General features: G+C 39.4%; 1 protein-coding gene across 2 annotated transcripts in view; it reads left to right on the top strand.

Annotated features, from left to right (window-relative positions):
• CENPF (centromere protein F) overlaps positions 1-17,170 on the top strand; it is a 59,216-nt gene that overhangs the window by 21,583 nt on the left and 20,463 nt on the right. For both annotated transcript variants that reach the window (XM_003893118.4, XM_021927225.2), the window contains exons 8-12: positions 1,859-1,984; positions 3,354-3,482; positions 5,599-5,721; positions 11,022-11,157; positions 12,936-16,336. In XM_003893118.4, the coding sequence (XP_003893167.2) occupies positions 1,859-1,984; positions 3,354-3,482; positions 5,599-5,721; positions 11,022-11,157; positions 12,936-16,336 (3,915 nt within the window). The remainder of the gene's footprint in view (positions 1-1,858; positions 1,985-3,353; positions 3,483-5,598; positions 5,722-11,021; positions 11,158-12,935; positions 16,337-17,170) is intronic.

Below are 17,170 nucleotides of genomic sequence, written 5' to 3'. Positions count from 1 at the left end.
ATTATGGAGCATTCATGACACCTAGTGGTCAGATACTCTTATATGAATTAGGTATCATTGATAATAGAGTGTTGTTTAAAAAATTTTAAATAAAATACAAGTACCTTCTAAAGACTCTTTTAACCTGCTAAGTTTAGTAGAAAAGGATTCTTGATTCCAGGACCCTTTAGTGGAATGTATTGCAGTTTCAAGGAGTGACAGTAGAGGGCGCCACGGGTTCATTCATTTACTCTGGGGTGCAAAGGTGTTTTTCTTTTTTCTTTTTTTTCCTGAGATTTGTCAACCATCGAAATTTTGAACTGTCATTTGAGCAGTGACTTTTTTGTTTGTTTGTTTTGAGACCGAATCTCGCTCTAATTGCCCAGGCTGGAGTGCAGTGGCACAATCTTGGCTCACCACAACCGCTGCCTCCTGGGGTTCAAGCAATTCTCCTTCCTCAGCCTCCCGAGTAACTGGGATTACAGGCATGCACCACCATGCCCAGCTAATTTTTGTATTTTTAGTAGAGACGGGGTTTCACCTTGTTGCCTAGGCTGGTCTCGAACTCCTGACCTCAAGTGATCTGTCCACGTCGGCCTCGCACAGTGCTGGGATTACAAGCATGAACTACCACGCCCGGCCTGAGCAGTGACTTTTGTCTGAGTTGTTTGCTGTTGTATCCCCAATGCCCAGAACAGTACGTGACATGTATAGTGGGCTCTCAATCAATATTTGTAAATTCATATTTATTTTTGTTATAAATAATCTCCGTAATGCTTTTCTTTGGGCGTTTGAAATTTTAAGGGCAATAAAGATAATGACAAGAGTGTCATTGAACATCTGGCTCAAAATTTTAACCTTTTGAGTTTCGTATTTTTAAAGTTCTGATATTTGCAAAGTCATGTAGTCAGGAATAACCAGCTTGGCCCCTTTCTTCTTTGGTTAGTTAATAGTTGGTGATTGACTGGTCACCAGGATTTTTGAGTGAATTCTTTGTAGCGATTGAGTATTACAGTGTTTTCTTTTCCTCTGAATTCTTAGCTACATTTCTAATATTTCTCATAATTTTAAATCAGATTTCGGAGAATCTACATTACTAGAGAGATCTGCCAACTTGGAGCACGTTTCTTTTGTAGTGGAGAATTCTACCCCCCCAAGATGAAGTTGTCTTTTTATTCCCTGGTCTTTATAGAGTTGTTTTGTAGGGCAGTTTAAGGATTCGAGCCCATGGGGAATGTAGAGAAGAATGGCTTTCAACACTTGAAGAGTTAAAACCATTTTGTTCCAATCTAATTTTAGAAGAGCATCCTAAATTTTCATGTAATTCATGTCTTAAAAATTATTTTAGAGATATCTGGCTTTGTGAAAAGGCAATGGAATGTTCTTTGTGTTGCTTATGGCAACATGATTAAAAACCTCTGGTTTTTAATGATACTCCGGTTTTTAGCAATACTCTCTGGAGTCCTGTGAACCTCCTGAAATTTAAAGTGGCATAGTGGGCACATTGTGGAAAGAAATGTTTTAATATTTAAAATTTACCACAAAATCCATTATGCTTGAAAGAGACTATCATATGAGGGTAATGGGCACCCTCTGATGATTTTACAGCTTTTAAATTACATGGGCTAACACCATTGCATATTAACCTCTCATTTCCCTGCAACAAAATGTTAGATGAATCGTTAGACATACTGATCTTTTTTTTCATGGCACAAATTAGGAAGTATTTAAGTGGGATAATGCTTTACATCCTTGCTAATAGTTCCTAAACATAAATTGTTTGCTAAAATAATTATAGCAGTTTTTCTAAAACACAAAATATTTGTTTGTTTACCTGAGCAATATTTATTTTGTCTTGAACATTTTTATTCGTTATTAGTGTACTGCATTGGAACAAAAACTGAAAAAATTGACGGAAGATTTGAGTTGTCAGCGACAAAATGCAGAAAGTGCCAGATGTTCTCTGGAACAGAAAATTAAGGAAAAAGAAAAGGAGTTTCAAGAGGTAAGGTCAATGGATTCATGAGGTGTTTGTCTGAAAGGCTTTTTATGGACTTTTCATAGTTTGATCACTTGGAAGGGGGAGTTGTTATCACGATTTGGGAAATTCTATTAGAGGGGAAATGCTTTGTGAGCTAAAGGTCACCTTATTTTCCTTCACATCTTCATTTTTGTGCTTTTTTTTTTAATCTTTCAGTTTTTGATTAGAGAAGGGAATTAGTATTCAGAATTCATCCTGTTTTCTGATTTGTTTGAGATTTGATATTCAGTAGGAAAGGATCACATTTCTTCTTTTGGACATTTTCTCTGCTGTGAAGGAAATTGTATTACATTTTCCAGTAGGTTGAAGGAAATTGTATTACATTTTCCAATAGGTTAAAAAATTTTTTTTCTTTCACTCTATTTCCTTTGTAACTCCAGTTTTTTTTTTTTTTGAGATGGAATCTCGCTCTGTTACCCAGGCTGGAGTGCAGCGGCACAATCTTGGCACCCTGCAACCTCCGCCTCCCTGGTTCCAGCAATTTTCCTGTCTCAGCCTCCTGAGGAGCTGGGATTACAGGCGCCCACCACCACACCTGGCTAATTTTTGTATTTCTAGTAGAGACGGGGTTTCACCATGTTGGCCAGGCTGGTCTCAAACTACTGACCTCAGGTGATCCACCCACCTCGGCCTCCCAAAGTGTTGGGATTACAGGCGTGAGCCACTGCGCCCGGGCAACTCTAGTTGTTTTTAAACCTGTGGGTTGGCAAATAAATTAGGGTATTTGATGTGGTGGGGAAAGCGGTTGGCAGGAGTGAGGGTGGAAGGTGTCCTTCCGTAAGTATCTGCCAGTTTGGTTCTTTCAGGTGATTTAGCCTGAAAGTGCCATATGGATTAAGAGTCTATAGATTTTAAATAAGAGTGCCTGGAAATGTTAGCTAGTATCCTTCTGTGGTTACTAAAGTTAAGGTAGCATATACTTTTTGAGCCCATTTAAAGTGGTATACAGTTTTTCGTGTTTTAAACGCCGTTTTTAAGTATGTTTGGTTTCTTATTTGAGCTTTGACTGTTGTAGCTCAGTCCTGCTCTCTTGCCCCTGATCCTTCAAAGTAGAGGTAATTAATTTAAGACTGAAGATGAGGTGGAAACAGGCTAGTTTCCACGTGGTCAACTGATACAGTCCTTCCCCTTTCCCTCAGAGACCTGGATTGGATACCTGGGCCCAGCATGGAGCACTGAGGCTGATTATATTCATTGTTAAGCGGACAGTTGGCTCAGCTCCCTGCTGTCTTCTGTGCTCTCTGTGCAGTTGCCCATTAGGATGCTCGTGCCTCACCCTGGAGTCTCCCTAGTGAACCATCATCGCGCTGATGCACCTGCCCTTTTTTTTCAGGAGCTCTCCCGTCAACAGCGTTCTTTCCAAACACTGAACCAAGAGTGCTTCCAGTTGAAGGCCAGACTCACCCAGGAGTTACAGCAAGCCAAGAATATGCACAACGTCCTGCAGGCTGAACTGGATAAAGTAGGAACTATGTGTCCCTCTCTCTCCTCAGTCTTCCCCTCTTGTTCCTTGTACCTGTTACTTCTCTACCATAACTGACATACGATACTTTCAAAGAAAAAGCGCTCCACCTTCACTTTCTTTTTTTTTGAGACGGAGTCTCGCTCTGTCACCCAGAGTGGCGTGATCTTGGCTCATTGCAAGCTCCACCTCCCGGATTCACGCCATTCTCCTGCCTCAGTCTCCCGAGCAGCTGGGACTACAGGCGTCCGCCACCAAGCCCGGCTAATTTTTTGTATTTTTAGTAGAGACGGGGTTTCCCCATGTTGGCCAGGATGGTCTCGATCTCCTGACCTCATGATCCGCCCGCCTTGGCCTCTCAAAGTGCTGAGATTATAGGCGCGAGCCACCGTGCCTGGCTCCACCTTCACTCTCCCTATCAAAGTGGAGAATGTGCAGAACCATTCTGGCTCTAGGTTTCCTCATCTAGAGAAACAGTGGGGGTGAGTTAGGATTTCAGATCCAGAAGTCTGTGGAGGTCTCTGATATTCTGTTGGTTCTTGGATCTGTGACCAGGTGGGAGCTATGCCAAGTAATTTATGCCCCCAAGTAGTTAAAGCACTGAAAATTATAATCACTTTACTTATTTAAGACTCACTCCCAAAATGGTCTCATCCAGTTTTGTGACTTTACATACTGTCTCTGTGATGATGACTCTGCCCAGCCTGGATGTCTATTCTGGACTTCAGATGTGTGAGTGTGTGCTTGACAGTGCACTCACATGTCTAAAGGCACTTCACAGCAACATGCTAAGAATTGAACTCTAGGTATTTCTTTTCCAAAACTGCTCTTCCCTTAGTCTTCCTCACCCTGCTAACTTGCACTTCCATTCTCCACATTGCTGGGACCAAATGTCCCAGTCATGGGACAAAACCTCCATGTCACCTTCTATTCTTCTTTTTCTCTTACACCTGAAACTGCTGACTCTACTGATGGATACTTACATTATCAACATTTTCTTGTTCCCTGTGGCACTGTTAGTAATATACGGGGCAGGTATCTTTGTGTATGTGTGCTGATGTTTCTGTAGGCCAGATTTCTGCATGCGAAATCGATAGCCTAAAGAACATATGCATCCCCATATTTGTGTGTGGTTGTTTTGTCGTTTGTGTTTTTGAGATAGAATCTCCCTCTGTCACCCAGGCTGGAGTGCAGTGGCGCGATCTCAGCTCACTGCAACCTCATCCTCCCGGGTTTGAGTGATTCTCCTGCCTCAGCCTCCCGAGTGGCTGGGATTACAGGTGCCTGCCACCATGCCTGGCTGATTTTTGTATTTTTAGTAGAGACGAGGTTTCAGCAGGTTGGCCAGGCTGGTCTCAAACTTCTAACCTCAGGTGATCTGCCCACCTCAACCTCCCAAAGTGCTGGGGTTACAGGCGTGAGCCGCCCTGCCTGGCCAGCATCCTAACATTTGATAGTTACTGCCAAATTGCCCACCATAAAAGCTGTAGCAGTTACTCTCCTACCAGGTACAAAAGAGGGCCTGTTTCCTCTCATCCTTGCTGATTGGAGATAGTCTTGGTTTTTAAAATTTTTGCCAATTGAGGAGTGAAAAATATTGCCATATCATTTTTTTAATTCACACTTCCTTGATTACCATCGAAGCTATCTCTTTCAGTAGCCATTTGTATTTTTTGTATAGTTTTCTGTTTCTACCCATTGCCCTTTTGTTCAATCATAGGGGCGCTTTGTATGTTGTATTACAGATATAATATCTTTTATTCTGTTATATATATTGAAAGTGTGTTCTCTTAGCCTGTTTCTTATCTCAACTTTTTTTCCTTTTGGTTATTTATTACCACCTAGCTGTTTTATTTTTTGTGGTTAAATCTTTTTCCTTTGTGGTCTCCTTGCCACACCCAGCCTCTTTCATCTCTTCTATGCTGCCACTGAGTGACGTTGCAGGTTCACACTATGGTATTTTAAGATATATGTAGCTGTGACGTATATTGTATCTCAACCAAAATAGATAGCATCCATTTTTATATTCCATGACCGTTTTATTGTTTAAGAATACATGATTAATGAAAAAGTAAAGAACATAAAAATGAAACTTGTCCTCTTTTTCTTTTTGTAGGTCACAGCAGTAAAGCAACAGCTAGAAAAAAATTTGGAAGAGTTTAAGCAGAAGTTGTGCAGAGCTGAACAGGCATCCCAGGCGAGTCAGATCAAGGAGGATGAGCTGAGGAGAAGCGTGGAGGTAGGGGAGGAAGATGCTGAGTTTTCTCTACTTATTTATAGGACCAAGTACAAGGGGAAAAGAAAATTTCTATTCCATTTGTCAGTAGCTTATTGTGACTATGTGCCTTTTTCTTTTCTATTTGCCAGAAGTAAGTATTACAGAATGTTCTGTATATAACCCATGACAGACTATGATTGCTTATTTTTCTACTCTCTATTCTGTATATAATTACTAATATGAATCTAGCAGTTACAGCATATCTAGTAATATGCATCTACAACATGACTTGTGTTAAGAATATGTACTCCTTCCTTAAAGATTGTTTTAGACCCCCTGGGAGGTGGAAAGATGGAAGAAAGGAAGGAAAGGATTTTTTAAATGGAAAGAAACAAAATTGTGGATGGGATGTATCATCTAAATCCCTTTTCTGAGTGTTGGCATTTGTGTCTTTCAATATTAAAAACACGTGGAAAGTCATAGATTTAAATAAACAAAAGTAGTGACAGATAAAGAGTTTCTAGATTAAAAATTCTTACAAAAACATCAAGTAATTGTCAACTATATGACTCTGGCTTCAAAAGTGGATACTGACCTTAATGTTCAGCCTGTGCACGCCCTGGTTGACGGTGTCTTTGGAGACTTTGTTTCGTCCACAAAGTGGTGGATGAGGGTTCCGGAATGGCATGGATATCCTGATGGGATTTTATGCATACATACTTCAATTTGGCTTCTCTCTGAATTTATTTAGTGGCCTGGAGTTTATTTTAAAGGGCTTAATTAAGAACCATTCAGTGACAGTTAATAGACTGAAACAATTTGAAGAGAGCCGTAAATCAACATTGTAATTTTAAGAAGAGGAACAACAAAAGAACTGTAGAAATTTCTTCTCCATCAAACCCCACAGGAAAGAATGTTCTTCTATTTATTCTTTAAATGTTCTATGATCACTTTTTAGGCTGTAAAGATTAAAAAAACTTTCTCTCTAAAGAACAGTTATTTGTTCAGTTGAGGAAAGTCTAAATGTATTTATCCCCACTGCTTTGCAGAGTGTATCACGATGGTAAAATCAGAACATCTGTCGGTAGCAGACAGGCGATTGTTAAATCAGCTAACCCCAAAGGGGCAATACTGCTGGAGACAGGGGGCCACAGCTCCAGCCACCAAAGTGGAAGAAAACTTCAAATCAGATGATGGTTTCATCAGCAAACGTTTTCAAATGGAAGTGTTTGTTTCAGCAAAACAAATGTTTGCCTTTTGGCCAGTGGGGACCAACCAACAGATGCTTCTGCTAACATTTCCACAGGCAGGCTGGCATCGAACTCTTCCCTCTGTGAGCTTCCTTTTCAGCCAGGAACTCTCCCGCGACTCCACTGGCTGCCTGGTGGAAACATTTTGTAAAAGCAATCATCTGGTTAAGAGAGTCCAAACACTTTTAAAACTGCTTGCTTGGCCAAGTCGCAGTAGTGGGCTGGACATTGTCTTGCAGGTGTTTCTGAAGACTTGTTCATCCCCACAAGGTCTGGTCCATGAGCTGTAGCGCTGTCCTCAGTTAACCCTAGCCTGTACCGAGGTGCATGCATCACGTTTCATTGGCATTTCATTGATGTCTGTGTCAAATGAGGGCATCGATGTGAAAGTGCCTAGCACAGGGCCTGGGGATGAAGTTAGTATTTGTCTTCATTTATGGTTATGTTTATGTCTGTGTCGTCTTTTGAGGGTGATAGCAAGATTTTAAAGAGTTTGGCTGGCTCTTGTGTTTTGCATTGGGATTGGGACCAGATAAGTGATGAACCCAGTTAGAGTGGTGGTGTAACTTAGAGGGAAAATGGTTGTGGCTTTAGAGTGAGCGAGATCTGAAATTGCATTGCTTTTCTGCCACCTACCGCGATGTGACCTTGAGACAATGGCTTACCCTTTCTCAGTCTGACTTTCCTCATCTGCACATAGGGACAAATAATTCTCCTCCCTTTTCAAGGCTGTATTCTTGGTTAACTTAAATGTTGTATGTAAAGTGCTTAGCCCAGTGCCCGGCACATAAGTACTCAGTCAGTTATTGCAGTCCACCACCTGCTCATTGCTTTGGTCTTCACCACTGCCATGAACTTTTGACATTAGCATTGTTTGCTGTCACCTACAGGCACAGAAAGTGTGATCAGGGGACAGTGCACTTGATTTTTCTCATATTAAAATTTTGCCTGTTCTATTATTGTGTCACTCTGGGTATCTTTCTGTGTCTAATTATAAGTAAGCACTAACAAATTTAGGATGCTTATAGGTTTTGGATGCCGAAATAATGTGACAGTTGTACTGAAATTTTGCTTGTCCATGTTTAGTAAACATGCTGCTCACAATGAGAAATTATCAGTACTGGAAATGTGATTTAATGGCCCAATCAAGGGTAAAGTTAACATTTAGCATCAAAGTGAATGGAGGGTTTAGATAAGCTGCTCATCCAGTATCCAGTGCCAGCCCATAGCATTGGGGTTAGGCAATAAAATACCATCGTTTGACAGTCAAGATGAGGGAACACTTGCCTAGGGACCTTTCCAAGCATAGGGATCTGTATTACACTAGGTCCTCTAAGGAGCTGGCTCTGGCAAGCAAGAGAGATGGGGAGGAAAGGGAAAAAACACATTCTTTGCATCCATCCCTTATCCAAGTATATAGGCCTCACCCAGCAGGGGACATATTAAGCTATATTCATGGATGGGATCATGAAATGCCACACAGTAGCTGAAATTTGTTTTGTCTGGCCCTAGGAAATGATGCCTCCCTTGCTGCCGCTAAAGCGAAGTTGATCTGGGTGGAATTGCTTGCTAAGCTCTAATGCTGGCTTGTGGTTATAGGGATTTTTGTTGTGTTTTTCCAGCATAGTACCCAATTTTGCAAATCATGTGAGGATGCAAGAGATGCCTAGGAAAATGTATCTTTGTATGCTTAACTCATTGTTGATAATGAGATACCCAATCAAGTCTTAAGTGGCTGTAGCCCCGTGGAAAACTCATTGCTGATGGATGGCAGCTTGCACATCCATTTTCAGATGTTCATTTTCTAAATTCTGGCCTTTTAAAATTCTTGGGTTGGTCATAGCCATAGCATTATAAGCCTGCTGGGTCCCAGGATTGGCTGAACATTTCTTCGTTAGAAACAAATATTTACGGAGCTAATGCCAGAATAGAGAAAGTCATGTTAATCTTTCCATTGAGCTTACTATTCATTTAAATGTCTCCAGTTATGGACAGACATGGATCGAGACCAACAAACACATAAACATAAAACTCCCCGTTTCCCTGGTGCCCTCTCTCTCTTCTTTTTTCCTTCCTTCCTATTGGGATGCACCCTGTTTTGCACAGTGTCTTTCCAGCTCTCTTGTCAAGCCTCCAGATGCAGGTGTCATTTGATTTGATTAATTTTTTTTTTTTAGAGTAAGAAAATATTTTTTCACTTGCAAAATAAAAATGCTAAGTCAACCCAGGTAGTTACATTCTAGTTCCTCTTCTATGTTGACCTCATTCAGCTGATCTTAGCATTGATTACAGAAATCTGGCTACTGTTAAATTTTGGGAAGAAATACTACTAATAATGCTACATTGCCCCTGTCGAAGTGCTTTAAGGTGTTTGTCCTTTCACATCTGTGATCTAATTTGAGGGGTGATTATTCTGAGTCTGAAGAACAAACCAGTCATTATGGGTTCCATAGTTTAATGATGCTAATTTAAATCAATAACATTGTTGCACCTTAATGATCGTGCTTTGCAAAATTTAACACTGACTAGTGTGAATGTTAACCTATCAATCTTGAGCTCGGTTGGAGCTGCCCTTTAGTTCTGATTGATATCTTAATTCGATAGAGTGTCAGTTTAGCGGCATGGAAGCAGGATCAGGACACAGTAGATGGGAGTATAATAACTACAACAGGTTCTGTCTTATTTTAATGATGAAATGAACGCATATACATGAACAGAGCAGCTGCCAGCAAGTTTTCAAGTACTTTCTACTAGCCAGATTCTCCCTCTTCTTGAATTTGGCTTTGCTACATCGGTACCCATCTGCTGGTAGTAACCAGACTGATAATTGAAGGCAGCCTTCCAACACAGTATTGCCACGGCCATCTGTTTTCTAACAGTGCAGTAGGGTTTTGGAAGATAGGTCTTAATTGTTTCTTTAAGATTCAGAATTTTTCCTCTACTTCATAAAGGGGTAATTTTGGTAGTTTTGAAATGCAGTTTAGAAAAAAGTTAGCTTTATGTGATTTTTTTCCCCCCTTAAGGCTGTGAGGTGCTTGGTTCTCTCAGTTTGTAATGATGTATGCCAATTCCCTGTGGTCCAAAGGATGGCATACAGTATAGGTTGAGATACTTGTTTGTTATGTGAGTCTTATGTGGTTAATAAGCAATAGAGTTTTTCTTTGGCATGTAAACATTGCTTGCTTTTAAGATTCAGAACATGTAGGCCTCCCTAGATAGTAGAATGGAACTACACATGTACCTATACTACTTCATTGCATGTTGTTGCATGGATATCTCTTCAATCAGGTGCCCAAAGAGCCTGTTTTCACCGTGAAAGATCAGAAGCTAGAATTAATTCTTCCTCTGTGTTCCAGCCCTCTGATTTTCCACAGCACACTCAATGTCTCTTTAGTATTTAGCGCATCCTATTGTGTATTAAATGATTAGTATCACATCTTCCCCCACTGGAGGATGTCTGCCCCACGGGCAGAGACTCTGTCTTATTTATATTTGCATTTTTCATGATGCACATTCCAGCATCTTGAACATTGTCGGTTATCTTGGTAAGTATTTATTGAAGGTAATTTTTCCCACAAAATCATTCCTGTAACAGCAAACCTTAAGTTGGTTTTGCAATGAAAAGTAAACATTTGTGCTTTGATTTTTTTTTTTTTTTTGGTTTATTAACAAGTTAAATGTTTGCAAAGGTATATTTGGCCATTCAGGTGTGATAGGAACTTGGAGGTTTTTCAGGTATGATAGGAACTTGGAGGTTTTGTCTTGAGGATCTTATAGATAGGATTTTCCTTTTGAGCTTACTCTTTAATGGGCATGTAAACAATGAGAAAGTTCAATGAAACTTCCTGAAATAAATAATTATCTTCAGATTTGGGTTTGACGCTGTTGTCTTCTTTTCATAACATTATTTAAGTAGGAATGTCTGACTTCATTAGGTACTCAAACGGGGAAAATGTGATTCTTTCCCTAGTGAGATACACAAACAGTTCTGCTAGAGACCTTTATTAAGGCAGAAGTCATAACTTACTTGAGCATTCGTTTCGGTTATAACCAATTAAATGTGTGTTTTAGGAAATGAAGAAGGAAAACAACCTCCTTAAGAGTCAGTCTGAGCAAAAGGCCAGAGAAGTCTGCCACCTGGAGGCAGAACTCAAGAACGTCAAACAGTATTTAAATCAGAGCCAGAATTTTGCAGAAGAAATGAAAGGTAAGTAAACTTAGTGTTTTAGAGTTCACTTTCTAAGCTATTATTCCCGCGAGAGAGGATGGATGGCATTAACATATTAGAGAAACTCTTTGGATTTTTTTTTCCATATATTCCCTTAAAAAGATGTGTGCAGTTGATGTGGAAGAGTTTTCCCTCTTCCATTTTTTAGTTTCCAGAGTGAGAGTGGGACTTTTTAAAATTGGAACATATTGAGTCCCAAATGCCTGATGCTCAGCACTTTGAAACCAGAAGGGTAAATATTTTCCACACAAAGCTAAATTTTCAGTGTTGTCTCTCACCCCCGAGTACTATTGTCTGTGTCTCAAGTGTGCTTGTTAGTTATATCCAGACAGCTCATCTCCTGACTCATTAACATTTCCGTTACAATGGAAAAACCCTATATTAAATGATGTTTTCCAAACCCCTAATGACCATTGTTTTTTGATGACTTAGTGGACTGAATGATTTTATTTTCTTATTTTAAAGCCAAAGAATTCTGCTCTGCACATCAAATGAATCCACTCTTGGTTTCATATTTGTATGTTTGTGCTGGATGTCTTTTCCATACCCTTATTTTGTCACCTGGGGTGTTTGCATGTCTAGGATTTCTTTGAACTCTGTCCTGTGGAATGTGTGTCACACTTCTCTGTGACTGTTTTCTTTTTAAAACCCCAATCTCCCCAAGACAGCTTTCAGTTTTTCCACAGCAGCAGGTAGAAATGTCAGTCTTCAGCTTTCTTGAAGGGAAACTGTAAGAAAAGGAACAGTTGGGGCATTTTTCAATGTTGATCACCCAGGTGATTGTTTGAGATGCTGACAGCAAAGTGGGTTGCAGCCCTTGTGGTGCTGTCTACCCAAGCCCTCAACTGTCAGTAGGTAGATTGAGACTGGCAGATTAGAAGTACTTACTGCTTTCCACTTGATGTGATGTCTGAGATTGTAATACATGTTACCTTTATCATCTACTGTGGAGGTTCTCAGCTTTCAATCTCCCCCAACATACTTGAGCAACATGAAGCCTTCTCATCACTATTTAATGAAAACATTGTGGTTATTCCCAACCAGGAGGGGCCAGTATGTATAGATGAGTCATTGGGCAGAAAACAGAGTGGTAACGGAGTTCGAAGAAACTTCCAGATGACTGTGACATTCATAATCACTGCCACCCTTACTATGAGGGGTTGGGATGGGAGTGATAATGTTCCTCAAGAATATTCACATATAGGCCTTGAGAATTACTGATATATGGCATCATTTACTCTTTTCTACTTAAGTCTAATCCTATGGATGTTTTGGCTAAAATAGTGGAGTACTTAATTTACTTTTCTGAGACATCACAATTACTCTACAATAAAGTGGGATGTTCCCATTTCAGTGCTGTTCTTGTCCCCCAGTTTTCTCTCTTGGAATAAATATTTGAAAAGATGGTAAAAATACCCACATATATAAACACATATGAAGAAAAGAAACAGTGCTTAGGAAAATCATCCCTTGGTATTTTATTCAATAACACTTCCTTAAGCTGTTAGAAAGAAGATGAACAAACGTGTTACTCTCCTTAAGATGACCATTTTTCTCATTGTTTTTTTATAAGATAATTACCAAGTGGTCCACTTTCTAGAAAGTACCCAGGCAATAATGCCAGTTTTTCCAGGGCTTGAGTAATTGTTTGTTTGGATTTTTTGGGGGGTGGGAGGGTGGGGGGAGGGGTTAGTATTTCTGTAGAATAAATATTTATTACAAACATTGACAACTTTTATTTATTTATTTTTAAATAGTGAAGAATACCTCTCAGGAAACCATGTTAAGAGATCTTCAAGAAAAAATAAATCAGCAGGAAAACTCCCTGACTTTAGAGAAACTGAAGCTTGCTGTGGCTGAGCTGGAAAAGCAGCGAGATTGTTCTCAAGACCTTTTGAAGAAAAGAGAACATCACATTGAACAACTGAATGATAAGTTAAGCAAGACAGAGAAAGAGTCCAAAGCTTTGCTGAGTGCTTTGGAGTTAAAAAAGAAAGAATATGAAGAATTGAAAGAAGAGAAAACTCTGTTTTCTTGTTGGAAAAGTGAAAACGAAAAACTTCTAACTCAGATGGAATCAGAAAAGGAAAACTTACAGAGTAAAATTAATCACTTGGAAACTTGTCTCAAGACACAACAAATAAAAAGTCATGAATACAACGAGAGAGTAAGAACGCTGGAGATGGACAGAGAAAACCTAAGTGTCGAGATCAGAAACCTTCACAACGTGATAGACAGCAAGTCTGTGGAGGTAGAGACCCAGAAACTAGCTTATGTAGAGCTACAGCAGAAAGCTGAGTTCTCAGATCAGAAACATCAGAAGGAAATAGAAAATATGTGTTTGAAGACTTCTCAGCTTACTGGGCAAGTTGAAGATCTAGAACACAAGCTTCAGTTGCTGTCAAATGAAATAATGGACAAAGACCGGTGTTACCAAGACTTGCATGCTGAATATGAGAGCCTCAGGGATCTGCTAAAATCTAAAGATGCTTCTCTGGTGACAAATGAAGATCATCAGAGAAGTCTTTTGGCTTTTGATGAGCAGCCTGCCATGCATAATTCCTTTGCAAATATAATTGAAGAACAAGGAAGCATGCTTTCAGAGAGGAGTGAATGTCATTTAGAAGCAGACCAAAGTCCAAAAAATTCTGCCATCCTACAAAATAGAGTTGATTCACTTGAATTTTCATTAGAGTCTCAAAAACAGATGAACTCAGACCTGCAAAAGCAGTGTGAAGAGTTAGTGCAGATCAAAGGAGAAATAGAAGAAAATCTTATGAAAGCAGAACAGATGCATCAAAGTTTTGTGGCTGAAACAAGTCAGCGCATTAGTAAGTTACAGGAAGACACTTCTGCTCACCAGAATGTTGTTGCTGAAACCTTAGGTGCCCTTGAGAACAAGGAAAAAGAGTTGCAACTTTTAAATGATAAGTTAGCAACTGAGCAGGCAGAGATTCAAGAATTAAAACAGAGCAACCATCTACTTGAAGACTCCCTAAAGGAGCTACAACTTTTATCTGAAACCCTAAGCTTGGAGAAGAAAGAAATGAGTTCCATCATTTCTTTAAATAAAAGAGAAATTGAAGAGCTGACCCAAGAGAATGAGACTCTCAAGGAAATTAATGCATCCTTAAATCAAGAGAAGATGAACTTAATCCAGAAAAGTGAGAGTTTTGCAAACTATATAGATGAAAGAGAGAAAAGCATTTCAGAGTTATCTGATCAGTACAAGCAAGAAAACCTTATTTTACTACAAAGATGTGAAGAAACCGGAAATGCATATGAGGATCTTAGTCAAAAATACAAAGCAGCACAAGAAAAGAACTCTAAATTAGAATGCTTGCTAAATGAATGCACTAGTCTTTGTGAAAATAGAAAAAATGAGTTGGAACAGCTAAAGGAAGCATTTGCAAAAGAACACCAAGAATTCTTAACAAAATTAGCATTAGCTGAAGAAAGAAATCAGAATCTGATGCTAGAGTTGGAGACAGTGCAGCAAGATCTGAGATCTGAGATGACAGATACCCGAAACAATTCTAAGAGCGAGACTGATGGTTTAAAGCAAGAAATCATGACTTTAAAGGAAGAACAAACCAAGATGCAAAAGGAAGTTAATGACTTATTACAAGAGAATGAACAGCTGATGAAGGTAATGAAGACTAAACATGAATGTCAAAATCTAGAATCGGAACCAATTAGGAACTGTGTGAAAGAAAGAGAGAGTGAGAGAAATCAATGTAATTTTAAACCTCAGATGGATCTTGAAGTTAAAGAAATTTCTCTAGATAGTTATAATGTGCAGTTGGTGCAATTAGAAGCTATGCTAAGAAATATGGAATTAAAACTTCAGGAAAGTGAGAAGGAGAAGGAGTGCCTGCAGCATGAATTACAGATAATTAGAGGAGATCTTGAAACCAGAAATTTGCAAGACATGCAGTCACAAGAAATTAGTGGCCTTAAAGACTGTGAAGTAGATGCAGAAGAAAGGTATATTTCAGTGCTTCATGAGTTGTCAACAAGTCAAAACGACAATGCACACCTTGAGTGCTCTCTGCAAACAGCAATGAACAAGCTGAATGAGCTAGAGAAAATATGTGAAATACTGCAGGCTGAGAAGTGCGAACTAGTAACTGAGCTGAATGATTCAAGGTCAGAATGTATCACAGCAACCAGGAAAATGGCAGAAGAGGTAGGGAAACTAGTAAATGAAGTGAAAATATTAAATGATGACAGTGGTCTTCTCCATGGTGAGTTAGTGGAAGACATACCAGGAGGTGAATTTGGTGAACAACCAAATGAACAACACCCCATGTGTTTGGCTCCATTGGATGAGAGTAATTCCTACGAGCACTTGACATTGTCAAACAAAGAAGTTCAAATGCACTTTGCCGAATTGCAAGAGAAATTCTCATCTTTACAAAATGAACACAAAATTTTACATGATCAGCACTGTCAAATGAGCTCTAAAATGTCAGAGCTACAGACCTATATTGACTCATTAAAGGCCGAAAATTTGGTCTTGTCAACGAATCTGAGAAACTTTCAAGGTGACCTGGTGAAGGAGATGCAGCCAGGCTTGGAGGAGGGGCTCGTTCCATCCCTGTCATCTTGTGTGCCTGACAGCCCTAGTCTTAGCAGTTTGGGAGATTCCTCCTTTTACAAAGCTCTTTTAGAACAGACAGGAGAAATGTCTCTTTTGAATAATTTAGAAGGGACTGTTTCAGCAAACCAGTGCAGTGTAGATGAAGTATTCTGCAGCAGTCTGCTGGAAGAGAATCTGACCAAGAAAGAAATGCCTTCGGCCCCAGCGAAGAGTGTGGAAGAGCTTGAGTCCCTCTGTGAGGCATACCGGCAGTCCCTCGAGAAGCTAGAAGAGAAAATGGAAAGTCAAGGGATTATGAAAAATAAGGAAATTCAAGAGCTCGAACAGTTATTAAGTTCTGAAAGGCAAGAGCTTGACTGCCTTAGGAAGCAGTATTTGTCAGAAAATGAACAGTGGCAACAGAAGCTGACAAGCGTGACTCTGGAGATGGAGTCCAAGTTGGCGGCAGAAAAGAAACAGACGGAACAACTGTCACTTGAGCTGGAAGTAGCACGACTCCAGCTGCAAGGTCTGGACTTAAGTTCTCGGTCTTTGCTTGGCATCGACACAGAAGATGTAAGTACCTGGGATTTAAATGCCGTTTCTTGGTTTACATGACTAGTAGACACTCCATAAGTGTTTGTCTAATTGAAATGTACATTAAACGTAAGTTCAAATATTTTTAGGGCTTAAGGAAATAAAATACACCAAAATGTTTTCAAAACAAACCAGAACTTGAGGAAAATGAGTAAACTTTATTTGAGGAATAAATCTCTATAGTGATTAGATTTACCTAGCGTTATACAGAATATTACTAAAGATGTTTTTAAAGTCTGGAGAAAATTATGGAGTCAGAAAGTCTTTAGAATGTTGTTTCCACCCTTTGTGCATTAATAAAGTATACTTAATTAAGAACTTGCGAATGGTAATATGATGTAAATTTTTAATCTCTAGCACTTTTCAGAATATTTTTGATGTTACAGCATTATCGTCATGGAACTAAATACAGGAGATTGTTTATGTATTACTAAACAGTTTTCTCTCTAACAATTTACTATAGTACAAAAATATGATTTGGTGTAAGTCATTTAAAAGGACTTTTAAAAAATTGAATACGTATTTGTTTAATTGCTTGTAACTTTGTCCTTTCTAGCCTGCTAGCTGAATTAGTAATGCTATGTAGTGTATGCATGTCACTTGATTCCCTCTGTCTATCTCTGTGAGGTAGAGAAGGCAGGTCATGGTGAGGTGATGGCAGGAGTAGGCACAACAGCAGATCCCCAGTTTACAGGTTAGAGGAAAGTGAGGCTCAAATATGTAATTTATCCAATAATATATAGTAAGTGCTGGATTGGGGATTAAGCCCTTGGACTAGGAATCTGATTATGAAACTTTACTGCCTTATTAAAG

Source organism: Papio anubis, chromosome 1 (assembly GCF_008728515.1).
Source record: "Papio anubis isolate 15944 chromosome 1, Panubis1.0, whole genome shotgun sequence".
Lineage (NCBI taxonomy): Eukaryota > Metazoa > Chordata > Mammalia > Primates > Cercopithecidae > Papio > Papio anubis.
Note: the sequence above shows the minus strand (reverse complement) of the source record. Positions and strands in the feature narration are given on the sequence as shown.